Genomic DNA, 17164 nt, shown 5'->3' on the forward strand with positions numbered 1-17164 from the left:
AGTTTGCATATGTGCCTCCCACTTATTAAGGAACCAAAAGTAATGGGACAGAATAATAATCATAAATCAAACTTTCACTTTTTAATACTTGGTTGCAAATCCTTTGCAGTCAATTACAGCCTGAAGTCTGGAACGCATAGACATCACCAGACGCTGGGTTTCATCCCTGGTGATGCTCTGCCAGGCCTCTACTGCAACTGTCTTCAGTTCCTGCTTGTTCTTGGGGCATTTTCCCTTCAGTTTTGTCTTCAGCAAGTGAAATGCATGCTCAAGTGAAATGCATGCTCAATCGGATTCAGGTCAGGTGATTGACTTGGCCATTGCATAACATTCCACTTCTTTCCCTTAAAAAACTCTTTGGTTGCTTTTGCAGTATGCTTTGGGTCATTGTCCATCTGCACTGTGAAGCGGCGTCCAATGAGTTCTGAAGCATTTGGCTGAATATGAGCAGATAATATTGCCCGAAACACTTCAGAATTCATCCTGCTGCTTTTGTCAGCAGTCACATCATCAATAAATACAAGAGAACCAGTTCCATTGGCAGCCATACATGCCCACGCCATGACACTACCACCACCATGCTTCACTGATGAGGTGGTATGCTTAGGATCATGAGCAGTTCCTTTCCTTCTCCATACTCTTCTCTTCCCATCACTCTGGTACAAGTTGATCTTGGTCTCAACTGTCCATAGGATGTTGTTCCAGAACTGTGAAGGCTTTTTTAGATGTCGTTTGGCAAACTCTAATCTGGCCTTCCTGTTTTTGAGGCTCACCAATGGTTTACATCTTGTAGTGAACCTTCTGTATTCACTCTGGTGAAGTCTTCTCTTGATTATTGACTTTGACACACATACACCTACCTCCTGGAGAGTGTTCTTGATCTGGCCAACTGTTGTGAAGGGTGTTTTCTTCACCAGGGAAAGAATTCTTCGCTCATCCACCACAGTTGTTTTCCGTGGTCTTCCGGGTCTTTTGGTGTTGCTGAGCTCACCGGTGCATTCCTTCTTTTTAAGAATGTTCCAAACAGTTGTTTTGGCCACGCCTAATGTTTTTGCTATCTCTCTGATGGGTTTGTTTTGTTTTTTCAGCCTAATGATGGCTTGATAGTGACAGCTCTTTGGATCTCATCTTGAGAGTTGACAGCAACAGATTCCAAATGCAAATAGCACACTTGAAATGAACTCTGGACCTTTTATCTGCTTATTGTAATTGGGATAATGAGGAAATAACACACACCAGGCCATGGAACAGCTGAGAAGCCAATTGTCCCATTACTTTTGGTCCCTTAATAAGTGGGAGGCACATATGCAAACTGTTGTAATTCCTACACCGTTCACCTGATTTGGATGTAAATACCCTCAAATTAAAGCTGACAGTCTGCAGTTAAAGCACATCTTGTTCGTTTCATTTCAAATCCATTGTGGTGGTGTATAGAGCCAAAAATGTTAGAATTGTGTCGATGTCCCAATATTTATGGACCTGACTGTACATACTTCATAAACTAGTGTGAGTGATACCACCAGAAAGATTGAGTGCAATGTTTTCCACTTGTTGCTTTGGTGTTTAAAAATGAAAGCATTTTATCAGTATTCCACAGTGTGGAGATTTGTTTTCCCATTGTAAGTGTGAATGGTGTGGACAGTCAGGAAGATGAAACAATGTGATGTCATATGAAAGCGCTTTTTGACCAGTATATCTAGCCTGTTGGCTCTGGTGAGTTCATCATAGCACAGAGTGTTTTTCTTATTTGAAAGATAATAAAGACAACACTTTTGTTGCAGTTTAAAGTACTGTTTTATTTTACGGATTCTAAGGGGTATCTTTATAAAATTTTTCAAAGCAAATTGCACGGGTCATGTCTTGGGTAGAACACAGAATCTGACCAGGATGCTAATTGTAGGACTCTTCGGCTTTAGGTTATGTGTGTTTGCTGTATACTTTGTCGTATACTGACCACTTGATTGATTAGATTTTATGTACCTCTGTTTGTCTGTACCACTGTACATCTTCAATAAACACAACTGTTAAAAAGAAAAAAAGTCCCTGACCCTTTCCAAAAATGCTCCTGGTGAAAAACGCATAAATGTGAACATGCCCTATAGGAAATCATGTCTGCAAAACACAAAAAGCACTAACAAACACATAGGTGCATACCAGGCCTAAGTACATAGTACATTGCACCAGAAATGGTCCTAACAGTTTTCTATAGAGTTCTAAACAATGCTTGGGAAATAAGGGTAACCTACAGTATTATTTTAGGAATAGAATTGTGGCATATGTATAGTGTGCAATAGCAAAAACAGTGCCCACTCAAGCAAAGTAACACAGCATAAACTGTTACCCACTCAGAAAATAGAAACATCATAGATACATAGAACCATAGATATCAAGACACTCGCCTGGCTTGGCAGGCACATGGGACAGCTTCCACTGTAAAGTGCCTGGTTCTGTCTTCCAGCAGTAATATAGTTTAGTACCCCAGGATCTATTTCACACAGGCATTCCAATCAGGTCTACCTGTCTGTTTTTCACACAGATCTGATCAGAAGGTCCATGGAGCCTTATGGACAGGCTGATGTAAATGGACTTGTGTGCATTTACTCCCGCCTTCCTTTGGGTCCATCCAGGTCTGGGGAATAAAAACTAAAAAGGACTGCATCCTTTTCTGTTTTTATGGACCAGGACAGAGGTAGCCTGATTTAAACAAGCAGCAGAATCAGTCTACACCTGGTTGCCCTTGGAGCTGACAGGGTTCCACCTGTGTGCACCAGGCAGAAACAGGCACAGATGTGACATCTATTTTGTTTGGATCTGATCAGCAGGGGATCTGTGCGCAGATCCCCTGGTGATCAGAGTGGATTTTGCTGCATGTGAAAGGTTAAAAAAAGATCTTACTTTGAGTCACTGACCCAGTAATATATAGAGATAGGGAAATCTGATTTGCATATTTGTTCTGAGTCAGTGACTCAAATATTGAAGCCAAAGGGTTAGGCTGGGTTCACACCTATGAAATAGCATCAGAATCTGTGCTGGTTCAAATGAACTAAAGCTGCAGCACTATATTTGGATACAAAGAATACAAAGCAAATAGATATAAAAAAGTGCAGCTCTCATAATGTGAGTAATGATTATATAAATATGAGTCAAAAAAAGAAAAGAGCAAAGAAAACACTATGATATAAATGATTGAGTCCCAGTGCAAGAGAACATAGTGAAAAGTCTTTGAATGTGATAAGGATCTTAGATCGCTGGGATAATTTTGGATATCCAGGTGTAGCCTTTATCACCCCACTCAGTGTGAAATGTCCTTAGGTGCAATCAAAAATGGTCAATGCAAATGTGATCAAACACATTCAGGTGCAACACGTGTCACCCCACTTAGTGCTCAAGGGAGGCTTACCAGATATATTTGACCATCATGGTGTTTGTTCACCTTTGCATTGACCATCTTTGATTGCACCTAAGGACATTTCACACTGAGTGTGAAATTGAGTGTGAAACTGCCAAAAACAATAGTTTAAATACAGTCGACCAAAAAAGAAAATGGTGTAAAAGAATAACATAAGTATAATCAACCAAAGCTAGCCTAAAATAATAGTTTAACTGGCTTGCTATCTAGAGCAAATTTTTAATTTTTCATATAATGTTTTTGTTTTTTTGTTTTACAGTATATACACACAGTATAATAAAACCAGCATTTTTTGTTGGAAAATTACTTGGAATCCCTAAACATTTTATATTTTCTGAGAACAGAGGCCCCGGAAAATAAAATGGTGTCTTTTGCAATTTTGTTTGTTGCACAATAATTGCTCAGTCATTTATCGAATGCAAAAAACTACTCTATCTTGGATTTTCCAGCACACAAACACAATATAATACCCATTTTTTTCTGTAAAATATAAAACATGATGTGTCAAGTAAAAAGATATGAAACATGTCAAGATTTAAAGTTGCGCATGTCTAAGAAATGGTGACAAACTATGGTACCTAAAATTGTCCATAGGAGACGTTTAAAAGGCTTTATAGGTGATCAGTTTAGAGTTAAGCATGAGCTATTGCAAAATAATTATTTCTGACGCTCTGGCCATCATGGCAATACCTCACATGTGGTGCATTCACCATTTACGTATGCTGTAGAGCCGCCTGGATCACTTCATCATCAGCAGTTGTAGCCATGATCCTGATATCACTTGCCCTTCTGGACGTTTATGTACGAATGCTGGGTGGCAAGGGTTAAATACATTTTGGCACAAAAGAAAATAGCCTGAAATAATAGCCTAAGATCATTTGACCAGAAGAGAAAATACCCTAAGAAGAATTTGATTTTGTCACATTCTCACAGCAGTTGGTTTATTTGCGCATGTATATGCAGTTTGGACGACTCACTCTGCAGTAAGGGGTCTATTCGCTGGATGAATTGATCTCTTACTATTATGTAGACACAAAAAGAAGTGAGAGAGAGTCTCTCCAGAGTGAGGGAAATGTCTTCTTAGAGAGGAAATATATCAATGGGGAACAAGTATCTCTATTGATATATTTCCCCCTATTCCGCATTTGTTGGGAACTCAGAATTGTGGTTTCTTCCTGTCAGTCCCAGCGACAGCAGTCGCCAGAACAAAGTGGATCTCCCTAACAGGGACACAGACAGCAATAAGATCCTGATGGGGGATGCTTTGGCTTCAGATATACTGAAGCCTGCTGTTGGGTTTGTATTAAGCTACGTTCTCACCTATGCATTTTGCAGTGTGTTTTTGGTTCCATAGATTTCAATGGAAATGCATGAAAACCTGAATGTACATGCGTTTTTGGTGAGTTATCGTGCATGACAACAGACACCTCCCCTTAGTAACATTAACACATCCCAAAAACGTATTAAAAGAGCATCAAAAGTGCGTGTGAAAAACAAACTACACCGCAAAAAGCACCAGGAAAATGCATCAGCTGCAACCCTCATAGGTGTGAACCTAGCCTAAAAGTAGAATAACAATAAACTTTCTATCCAGTTTATCTTATTACCTATAGGTTCCATTTGTAGTCCCTTCCTATTATCTTATTAACTGTAGGTTCCATTTGTAGTCCCTTCCTATTCTCTTATTACCTGTGGGTTCAGTTTGTAGTCCCTTCCTATTATCTTATTACCTGTGGGTTCAGTTTGTAGTCCCTTCCTATTCTCCTATTAACTGTAGGTTCAATTTGTAGTCCCTTCCTATTATCTTATTACCTGTAGGTTCAATTTGTAGTCCTTTCCTATTATCCTTTTACCTGTAGGTTCAATTTGTATTCCCTTCCTATTATCTTATTACCTGTAGGTTCAATTTATAGTCCCTTCCTATTATTACCCGTGGGTTCAATTTACAGTCCCTTCCTATTATCTTATTACCTGTGGGTTCAGTTTGTAGTCCCTTCCTATTCTCTTATCAACTGTAGGTTCAGTTTGTAGTCCCTTACTATTCTCTTATTACCTGTAGGTTCAGTTTGTAGTCCTTTCCTGTTCTCTTATCAACTGTAGGTTCAGTTTGTAGTCCCTTCCTATTCTCTTATTAACTGTAGGTTCAGTTGGTAGTCCCTTCCTATTATCTTATTACCTGTAGGTTCAGTTTGTAGTCCCTTCCTATTAGCTTATTACCTGTAGGTTCAGTTTGTAGTCCTTTCCTATTCTCTTATCAACTGTAGGTTCAGTTTGTAGTCCTTTCCTATTATCTTATTACCTGTGGGTTCAGTTTGTAGTCCCTTCCTATTCTCTTATTAACTGTAAGTTCAGTTGGTAGTCCCTTCCTATTATCTTATTACCTGTAGGTTCCGTTTGTAGTCCCTTCCTCTTATCTTATTACCTGTAGGTTCAGTTTGTAGTCCTTTCCTGTTCTCTTATCAACTGTAGGTTCAGTTTGTAGTCCTTTCCTGTTCTCTTATCAACTGTAGGTTCAGTTTGTAGTCCTTTCCTATTATCTTATTATCTGTGGGTTCAGTTTGTAGTCCCTTCCTATTATCTTATTACCTGTAGGTTCAGTTTGTAGTCCCTTCCTATTCTCTTATTACCTGTAGGTTCAGTTTGTAGTCCCTTCCTATTATCTTATTACCTGTAGGTTCAGTTTGTAGTCCCTTCCTATTATCTTATTACCTGTAGGTTCAATTTGTATTCCCTTCCTGTTATCTTATTACCTGTAGGTTCAATTTATAGTCCCTTCCTATTATCTTATTACCTGTAGGTTCAATTTACAGTCCCTTCCTATTATCTTATTACCTGTGGGTTCAGTTTGTAGTCCCTTCCTATTCTCTTATCAACTGTAGGTTCAGTTTGTAGTCCCTTCCTATTCTCTTATTACCTGTAGGTTCAGTTTGTAGTCCTTTCCTATTCTCTTATCAACTGTAGGTTCAGTTTGTAGTCCCTTCCTATTCTCTTATTATCTGTAGGTTCAGTTTGTAGTCCCTTCCTATTGTCTTATTATCTGTAGGTTCAGTTTATAGTCCCTTCCTATTATCTTATTACCTGTAGGTTCCATTTGTAGTCCCTTCCTATTATCGTATTACCTGTAGGTTCAGTTTTAGTCCCTTCCTATTATCTTATTACCTGTAGGTTCAGTTTGTAGTCCCTTCCTATTATCTTATTACCTGTAGGTTCAGTTTGTAGTCCCTTCCTATTATCTTATTATCTGTAGGTTCAGTTTGTGGTCCTTTCCTATTATCTTATTATCTGTAGGTTCAGTTTGTAGTCCCTTCCTATTAGTTTATTACCTGTAGGTTCAGTTTGTAGTCCCTTCCTATTATCTTATTACAGTATTTTCTGGCGTATAAGACTACTTTTTATACTTAAAAATATACCCCAAAAATCTGGGGTCGTCTTATACGCGGGGTATAAAATGTGAACCTTGAGTTTGTTTGGGTCAAGCTGGCTGGATGTGCAGTAATGTACATACAGTATACCGTGCTGAGCCAAGCTGGCTCAAAACAAATGTCCCTATGACAGATTAATCTGTCAGCCCGCTGGATGTGCGGTATATACAATATACTGCATTGAGCCAAGCGGTTTCAAAATGTACCGGTACGTCCCTACTGTAATCAGACCGTTGGATGTGTGTATGTACGGTAGCTGCGGCTACATACAGTATACACTGGGCCAATCACGGCGAGTGATGTATTCTACTAATGAATACAAAGCCTGCTCGGATTGGCTGAGGTTGTGACATCATCAGCCCACCTCTCTGACTTAGCCAATCCGAGCAGGCTTTGTATTCATTAGTAGAATACCTCACTCACCGTGATTGGCCCAGTGTATACTGTATGTAGCCGCAGCTACTGTACATACACACATCCAACGGTCTGATTACAGTAGGGACGTACCGGTACATTTTGAAACAGCTTGGCTCAGTATACTGTATATACCACACATCCAGCGGGCTGACAGATTAATCTGTCATAGGGACATTTGTTTTGAGCCAGCTTGGCTCAGCGCGGTATACTGTATGTACATTACTGCACATCCAGCGGGCTGTATATATACTGTATACTGTATGTAGCCGAAGCTACCATGTTACCGCACATCCAGCGGTAACCATCTGATTTAGAATTTGATCCATATGATGACTGTCTTACAAATGTATCACAAGATGTCATTCATGAACTTATGATGTCAGAGGATGAACATGAGGATTTTGAAGGATTTTAAGTACTGTTAAGTCATAACCATTTCAATTAAAAATCTGATGTTTTTAAATGGTGTTGCCTCAGAAGGGGGGTAGTCTTATACGTCGAGTATAGCCCAAAACCTATGTTTTAACTGGAAAATTAGGGGGTCGTCTTATACACCTAGTCGCTGTATACGCCGGAAAATACGGTACCTGTGGGTTCAGTTTGTAGTCCCTTCCTATTATCTTATTACCTGTAGGTTCAGTTTGTAGTCCCTTCCTATTATCTTATTACCTGTAGGTTCAGTTTGTAGTCCCTTCCTATTATCTTATTACCTGTAGGTTCAGTTTGTAGTCCCTTCCTATTTTATCAGTGTGGTTTATTTTAAACTGGACCTGTATGTACCAAATTGTGCTTTACTGTACTGACGAAAAGTGCTGTATCACTTTGATAGCTCCTCTGCAGTAAAGCACTTCCTGAGGTTATTTCTGCTAGAGTAAGCTATTCAAGTCATGTCCTCCACATCATAGCTATGCCACATTTCACCAGTAGGAGGGGCTTGCTAGCAGCTGCTTCTGGATTTGAGACGTCTGTCTATAAATATCAATGAACCAATGACTGCCACCACAGGCTATGTGTACAGCCATTGAACTTGATAGGGCTTTCATCAAACTTCTAATCTCAGTGTCCCTTTCTGTTGGGGTTTTCCTTTTCTTCAGTTTCTTTCGGCTCAGGAAAAGAAAGACAGAAATTACTGGTTAGTATGTTTTTGAATTAATTGTGACATTTTAGCCTTATGAAGTACAGCAATAAGAGAAACAGAACAACTGAAAAAATAGTTGCATGTGCTTTTACTGCCTAATTTTTGTAACAGATTGCCTGTAAAAATGCATGTGATATAGCATTTTTAAATATTGTATTTTTGCTTTTTATTTTAGGGGCAAAGTATAGAGGCTGCCATTGGTTATCTTTACTTCTAAAAAAAATACTAGGGTTGTCAAGCTGATTCAGTGGCTTTAGTTCTGTCTTACGTCACTGACCACAAACAAGTATGCAGATCAGTGTTGACTTGCAGCCAGAAACCTGAATTTTCAAGGCCCTGTGTCTATCATAGTACAGCTTTCCATTTTTTTGTCAAATCCGTTGCAAAGTTGACTGAAACTGAAAGCTGTAAAGACAAAAATTGAAATAGACAGCACAAAACCGGTTTCCACTGCTAATTACTAGTAGAATATGTATGAATGTAAAAGTCAAAGTATAATTTCAGGTTGTTTCCCAATGTTTTGCAACTCTGTGATCTAGCATGATGTGTCAAAACTGCAGTAGTGCAGATAATGTAACATCTTTTACATTGATATTAATTAGAGAGCATTGATTATATTCTGTTATGACCATGTCCTTTGCCATTGTACCTAAAAATTGAAGATGTTGGCCTGATCAGGAAATAAGTAAATAGTTTAAATTTTTTTCATATTTTTTTTCTTAGGGACTTGTGTAACTATACACTGCCCAATTGTTCTTTTAATAAAAAAAAACAGTTTGATTTCTTTTAAATGATGTGGCCATACATATTACCTAAGGTTTTAAGTTTAATTGCCCATTTCACTATGGTAATTTCCAATATACTACAGATGGATAATGGGATAATTGTGTATAAAAATTAGATTGAGCTGAAAATAAAGTTTCCATTTATTTCATATTTGCTTAACCACAAAATAGTGAGAAGTTATAACTGACGCATACTCCAAAAAAACTGGCATTCCTTGAAAAATATTACAAACTTTGAAAAATAAAAAATAAAGCAAATATTGCCCTGATTTGAATTTGCCTTAGTACCAAAGCCAGACATAGGGTTTGTATTTTCCAATGCAGGTAAATACATTAAAAAAATGTATAACTTTCTGTAGAATACATCCCCACATAATGCATTGTGGTGCATTCCTAGAAAGTCCTGAGTACTACTTTTATGATGCATTTTAACCTTTATTTGCAGCTCAAGTAAGTTGTATGGGATTCCAAAACATACCTAAGGATGTGTTTATAGATACTGCATTCATCTCCAAGACTATGAGTGGCACATGCAGGACAAAGCGGTCATTGACTTAAATGTTGGTCCCACAGGTGCTAGTGCTTCCTTTCGCTATGCTTCCTTGGTGCTCTGTTCACCATGGAAAACAACTTTCCCTGTGATTCCCTAGTGCTCTGTTCAACCTGGAAAACCATCTGACATTCCTATTATGGCTGAGCATGTGGCTATGTCCCCTTCCACCCAAGTGACAATGATCATGCTTGGCTATTGGCTGCTTAGGCATCCATTGCTGTCATATGGGGCCGGTGAAAGAGTTCTCAGTCGCTATTTGGAGTAGGAGGACTTCTCCTTACTGCCACTGGTGAATAGAGTGACAGGTTAGTATAGAACCTTTCAGGGGCAACTGTTGAGGTGAACCTTTTGCTTTCCCCTGAAAGGGAATGATCATTTTAGGTACCTGTTCACACATCTGCAATTTTTGTTGCAGTTAAAAAAAAAAAAATACTGTACATGATTGCTTCTGTGCCATTACAGACAACACTACTACTCCTATCTGTGCATTTTTTGTCCAGAGCACTTTCCTTTAAGCAGCAGAACCACATATACCATACATGAAGAACACAGTGCATGCCTTTTATTGGATATTATTTCTCTCCCTGAAAAAAAAAAACATAACGCTTGAAAATCCCATAAAAATATATGTGCAATTGTATGCTATTTGAAACAAGTGACAAGGGATCTCTAGGTTTGATATAAATGATGACTTGCCATCAGCATTGAGAAAAATTGTTCAAATTGTGGGTAATACACTACAGTTTAGATCAGGCATCACTAAATGTCGGACCACGGTCCGGAATGCGGACCTAGCCACTGTTTCATCCAGACCTGATCATGCCATTTAGGAGCTGCTTCTTCCCCCCCCCATCCTTCACCGCTGTTATAACAACAGAGTGGACAGAAGGAGATTAAAAATTTCTGGAGCCAGTGTGGAATAACAGCACAGTATTGAACAGAGCGCAGGAGTGGGAGCTGTCATAACATTTCTGGATCTGATGCTGGAAGCACAGTATAGCATTGAATAGAGCATCAGAGCTGCCAGGGTTAACTTTTTAAGTTAACCAGCGGCTGATTGGAAGCAGGGTAGTGCTAGCAGAGAATCACCTGCTGGTTAATACAAAAAGTTAATCCCTGCAGCTCCCGCACTCTATTCAATGCTTCGCTGTGCTTCCTGCATCCAATCCAGAAATGTTATGATAGCTCCCGCTCCCACAATCTATTCAATACTGTGCTGTTATTCCACACTCGCTCCAGAAATGTTCAGTCTTCTGTCCGCTCTGCTGTTATGACAGCAGCAGAGGATGGGGGGAAAGAAGCCACTCTGTTCAATGATGTGCTATTCTTCTCACACCGATTCCAGAAATGCCCCACCTCCAGCTCTCTGCTCTAAGGTAGGAGAAAGAAGGGGGACAGGGACACTACTGTGGCTGCGTGTGTGTGATGTAAAGGGGGGCAAAATGTGAAGCGGGGCAGTGCTGTGTGCATATGGTGGTGGTGGGGGGTGATGTAAAGGGGGCAGTGCTGTGAAGGGGTGATGTCAAGGAGGGGCAGTGTTGTGGTGGGGATGTGAAGTGGCAGGTGGGGTTGATGTGAGGAGGGCAGAGTATACTGCTGGGGTGGTGTGTGAAGGGGCAGTTCTGTGTGTGTGTGGGGGGGGGGAGGGGGGTTAATGTGAAAAGGGCATAGAACACTACTGTTGGGGGGGAGGGGGGAATTTGTGATGTGAGGGGGTGGGGCAGTGCTGTTGGGAGAAATGTAGGGGGGCAAAGCTTTGGGGAGGGAGATGTAAAGGGGGGGGGCAGTGTTGTGAGGGGATGTGAAGGGGGCACAGTTCTGCTGGGGGTTATGTGAAGGAGCAGAGGACAGTAGTGTGGGGTAGAGATGTGAAGGGGGCAGAGGACAGTAGTGTGGGGCGGGGGTGATGATTTGAATGGGGGTTGAGGACTGCTGAATATAATGGGGGTGTACTGTAAAGGGGTGGGTGGGGGTGATGTGCAGGGGGCCTGAGAACACAACTGTGAAGGTGAAACTGATGTGAAGTTGGGGAATGTGATGTATGGGGGGGGGGGGGGACTGAGGACACTGAAGTATAGGAATTGTGATATACAGTAGGGGAGGGCTGAAAATAAAATGTGGTTTGGACCTCTGTTGGAAGAAAATTTTACTGGTCGGATTTCCATGACTTTTAATTCAGTACCCCAGTTTAGATTCTTTCCTTTACACATGAAAGCACTGGCGATTATAAACTAGGTTTTAGTTATCATGTGAAATAATACCATCGACAACATCTCCAAATGACTTTATAAAGACCGCATCCAGAAAAAACATTTTTTAATTTTAGATGGAGCTGCCAGATATAAGCCGAAATTTTGGGTTTTTTAGCATGTTCTCTTTATATTAAGGAGAATCTTGGAGGAGGCCAGTGACACCATAATGCTGGTGTTGGTATCCTATTAGCAAATCCTCTATTGGAACATACAAAAAACGCACACCAGACAGAAACCAGGAGCTTAAGGCTAATTTACATTTCCGTTTTGAGGTAACACAGATTTACATGCATTGCATTCGTTTTGAATGGCACCCCAACTTATCAAAGTAATGTGTGTTGTGCCCCAAATTTAGCGGTGGCCCTTTTTTGTTGGTGTGTTGGCAGCCCATTGATTTCAGTGGGCTACCTCAATGCAACACACGTTAATGTACAACATAATGCACTTTAATGCACCACATAAATGTAAATGTGCCCAACTGAAACAGCTGAACTAGAATAGGGTGGACCTTCATGTAGTGGCCACAGGCAGAGGTAAAGACCTAACTCAGGTCCAATTGTTATATGCAATTAAATCTTTTTCCTAATTATACATTTATGCTTTTTAGTTTTAATACAATTTATCAAAAAATTTCAAAGTGATTTGCTACTTTACTGTTTTTTTTTTTTTTACAAATATATTTAATTTTAGGTGTCAGTTTTTTTTTAGTTGATTTTAGAATTCAATTTTAGCTTGCAGTGGCTAGAATGGGTAAAATGTGTTATAAAAATAAAATGTATTCTATGTATATATATATATGGAGCTAATAGTAATATGCAAATTAGGACTTTTGTTAAGTGTTTGGGTGAAACTTCTCAGGATTTGAATGAAGTAAGTACGGACTTGGCATAACTGCAGCAACCATTGACATAGCAACAGGTTTCTTACTAAGCATCACAATTCCGTGTGCTCTGAGTGATTTGTCAAGGGTTTAAAATGTTTGGCTGTAACTTCTGCTGTACATGACCAGCTTACTGAGTGCTGTTTTCTGTCCAGTAAAACATTTTTAAACCCACCCAAGATTTGTAAATTATCAATGATTTTCTGTGTGTCTGTGTGTCAGCCCATATTCAAAACACAGAGCATTTTAAGAAGTACAGAACATTAATTATATGTGATACTATGACATTTAACCTACATGCATGTTCACTGTTATGTAACTCTTCCATGGCATGTCTCCTAAGAATTCCTGTTCTTATTACCAGATAGCCTGGAAGAGCAGGACTTTGCTGCTGCCAGCTTCAGTGACTCACAGAAAGGTGACTTTTTTTTTTTAATCATTTTATTTTTCAGGCTAAAGCTTGTCAAAACTGTAGAAACGCATATCTCATTATACAAAAATAATGTGTTTATTGGTAAGCAGCTTTTATTATTGCTTGGTTCGGATCAGGGGCGGACTGACCATTTGGAAACTCAGGCACTGCCCGAGGGCCCGGGGTCAGTAGGGGGCCCCATGAGATGCCCCTGGTACCTTTTTCATAGGCTTTTTTGAGTTTTGGCAAGGACGCAGGGGCCCCATGAGTTGTCAGTCCGCCCCTGGTTCGGATTGTTAGAAGTAAAATGTGTTCATGTTATGTCAATGTTTTCAAATAGATAAAATCTTAAGACCCATTTACACCATACGCATTGGGTTGCATTTGGACATAAGGCAAAATGTTTTGTCTATGCCAATCAGTTCAGTTCACAGCAATGCTCTGAGATGGTGTGTGCTGAAAAAGGTAGGGCATAATGCACTTTTGTGCAGGAAGTTGTAATGCAGTACATCACATTGGTGGTGCATAGAAATGAATGAAAATTGGCTCTAAAGACAAATTTTTATTTTAGACCCCCCCCCCCTTAAACACATACCTGAGTTTTCTGATCTTTCACTGTACCATCTGCCACAACTCTTCTCCCTTCTTCCTGTATTCACAGGAGGCTCTGATGGCAGTGGGAGCCATTGAATCCTGCTGCTGTCAATCAAATTCTGTGAGGGGGGGAGTGGAGGACATGCCTGAGCCATGCTGTGTATGTCTATGGATGCGCACAGCCTGGGTCGGGAGTGTACCCAACTTGCTATGGGGGCACTCTGAGAAGAGGAGGAGCAGAGAGTGCTGGTGTGCACCCCAGAACAGGAATTAATCATTGCACATAGCAGGTAAGTATGACATTTTGTTTTACTTTGGGAAAAATGAAGTTTTACAACCACTTTACTGAAATGCCACAAAATGACATTTCATTCAAGTTAGAAATAAAAGGTAGACTATGATATGTTGGTAAAACACATTGCACAGAGATGCCAAGGAGAAGAGGGCTCTCTCCTTAATATACTCTGATCCTGCTCGAATATACAAACACATTTTTGGAACCAGGTGAAAAAGATAATTTTTAGGCTAACAGACATCCAGATGCCAGATGACTTGGTAGCGTTCCTCCTTGGCTCTGTTATTTCTAAAGAGATATAAATGCTCCCTTCTCATACATTTACTTGATGAGACGAAATTGTGTATTCCATTCTATTGGAATCCACAGCACCACCAATTAGCCTATGGTTCACCAATTTCGGCAAAGTTCAAATGATAAAGGAACTGATGGCAACGGTCAATAACAGAGGAGAACAATGTCATGAAAGGTGATTTTATTGGACCGGGTTCACCTTCACAGACCACCAAACTCTAATGTCAGAAGCCAGTTAGATAATCGGCCTGGCCGCAACTTGTGATATCAGTCATCCAGTTCAACAAACCCTCTGCACCATTCTCATTTCCCCAACTCTCTTCCCTAGTCTTTCTCTGTCATACCATCCAGCCAGTACACTCTTCTCTCCCCTACCCTATCCTCCTTTTTGCATCACAACAGCAGCTGCGGATTCTGTAGCTGCCTGATTCCATTAACTGGCAGTGGAGATTCCTCCATCTTCGTTTGTTACCATGGATGGAGGCATCAATGAATTTCTCTCATTCAGTTTGTGGGCTGGTGATCTGTCTTGGGAAAATTTGGACTTCATTTCATGGCAGTTTGGAGTCCAGTAATGAGATGTCTGACCTAAGAACATACAAAAATTCCATCTCCTTCACAATTTTAAATGTGCTTTGGAAAGTGTCCTTGGGTGCACGCTACACAGTGGTATCAACCCAGGATTTACTGGTTGAGATTGTTGCAAGACACTCTTGCTACATTATTATTTTCTCACAGGGCTTTAGATAACAGAGCAGGGCACTAGATAAGTCATTATTTTTTATAATGATAAAATGTATTAAACAAATTATTGTTCTTTTCTGATGACTTATAGTTTTAAGTTTATGGTTCTAGCATTTCAGTATTGAGTTGATACGATTCATCATAATTTTTCTTGTCTCCAAGCATTAAGAACCAATATCACATGCGCCATGATTTGTGTTTGTTTATTTGCCTGTTTATAAGCAGACTGGACTGCACGTGAATAAAGGATTATGTTTGGCTGACACTGCATAGAAAGTAACCTGTAGTGACATTTTGACTTGTCATTCTGGGAATCCTGTAATGCTGGGGGATAGTGTGACTTACAAAACACTGCAGACTCTTCTCTCTGCCTCACTCCTGGAGCTTCTCAGAGGCACACAGGCTGTCCCTTGCTGGTTTCATGCAGGATTTTGTCTTGAACTACAGATAACGAAATGCTGGGGAAAGATAAGCACCATGAAGCCCAAACTCTGGGAGTCGGTAAAGCTATCGCAGTGCTTACATCAGGAGGAGATGCACAAGGTAATCTGTTTTTTCGATCTTGTATGTAGTTTTGAGCTGTCTGCTATTGTCTACCAACCAATTATAATAAATTAAATTTGACTAGACATGGCCTGCATTTTAGACTCTGAAAGAGAAAAAAAAGACATTAAAAACAACAACTTACTCAGGACAAAAAATGAGCATGGTCACTGCCAATACTTAGAACTTTTCAGCTATTTTGGATTCTGTATCTCTGACTCTGTCACTGCGGGCCATCTTTGGTCATGCTTTCTTTAATTTTCATCAGCCTCTGTGTCAGACTAGGTATGCAGTTGACCAAAGGTTTCTCTAATGAAATTGTACCCTTGAAACGAGAAGAATATAGAAATGTTTCTTTGGTCTTCATTTTTAGTATATAAGTACATTTACAGTGTAGATCAATGAGCAGTTTTGCAGTAAAATATTAATTTTTAATTTCACATTAATATTATTTATAATAAATGTTAATCATATAACCTGATATCAGTTATGTTATTTTTGTAATTTTATAACAAATAGGATGCTTGATTAATGTTCATAAATATATTGATGTGTACAGTCATTATTTTTTCACATTTAATTACTCAAAGTGTATCTAAAGCCAACTTTTTTCAGTTTCAGATAGAGTGGAGAAGTATTTTTATTGCTGCATGCATCCAAACTGGGGAGATTCTCCCATGACGATTATCACCAAGACAGAAATTGATAGGAAGCACAACATTTTACAGCTGTCGCTGTGACAGGAACAGAGGGGAATATCCCTTAACTTTGAAGATATTTTCTCTTATTTCCTGTTGCGTCTCCAGGACAGGAAGTGAAGAGGAGAAATCAACCAATGGGACACAAACCACAACAGTAGATGAATAAAACAGGGTTTTTAACATCATGTATACAGTACTTTAAAGTGGCCCTAGCAGTACATTTAAGGTCTGCTTATTCACCTAGCACCCCTTCCCCCATCAAAAATCACTGAAGTAATTCTGTGGCTAAAAAAGGTTGGTTAATACTTGCCTTTTATACTGTAGGGCAGGGGTGTCCAAACTTTTTTCAAAGAGGGCCAGATTGGATGAAGTGAACATGGTGGAGGGCCGAACATTTTTCCAAACATTCTTTGAACCAGTACAATTAAATGCAAACAAATTATTTTATGCCAAGTTACCGTATTTTTCGCCGTATAAGACGCACCGGACCATAAGACGCACCTAGGTTTTAGAGGCAGAAAACAGGAAAAAAAAATTCTGAACTAATGGACTGCAGACACAGTACAGGAGATGACCAGAGACTGCGGACAGCACAGGGATGACCAGAGACTGCGGACAGCACAGGGATGACCAGAGACTGCGGACAGCACAGGGATGACCAGAGACTGCGGACAGCACAGGGATGACCAGAGACTGCGGACAGCACAGGGATGACCAGAGACTGC

General features: G+C 39.9%; 1 protein-coding gene across 1 annotated transcript in view; it reads left to right on the forward strand.

The window, feature by feature from the left end:
- Positions 1-8241: 8241 nt before the first annotated feature.
- The window catches only part of LOC149447802 (ATP-dependent 6-phosphofructokinase, muscle type), a 72238-nt gene continuing 63315 nt past the window's right edge, over positions 8242-17164 (forward strand). The window contains exons 1-3 of the mRNA XM_089652035.1: positions 8242-8380; positions 13221-13274; positions 15643-15738. Coding sequence (XP_089508161.1) covers positions 8257-8380; positions 13221-13274; positions 15643-15738 — 274 coding nt within the window. The 5' untranslated portion in view covers positions 8242-8256. The remainder of the gene's footprint in view (positions 8381-13220; positions 13275-15642; positions 15739-17164) is intronic.

This window comes from Staurois parvus, unplaced genomic scaffold (genome assembly GCF_062004578.1).
Source record: "Staurois parvus isolate SC_StPar_1 unplaced genomic scaffold, SC_StPar_1.0 ptg000669l, whole genome shotgun sequence".
NCBI classification, from domain to species: Eukaryota; Metazoa; Chordata; class Amphibia; order Anura; family Ranidae; genus Staurois; species Staurois parvus.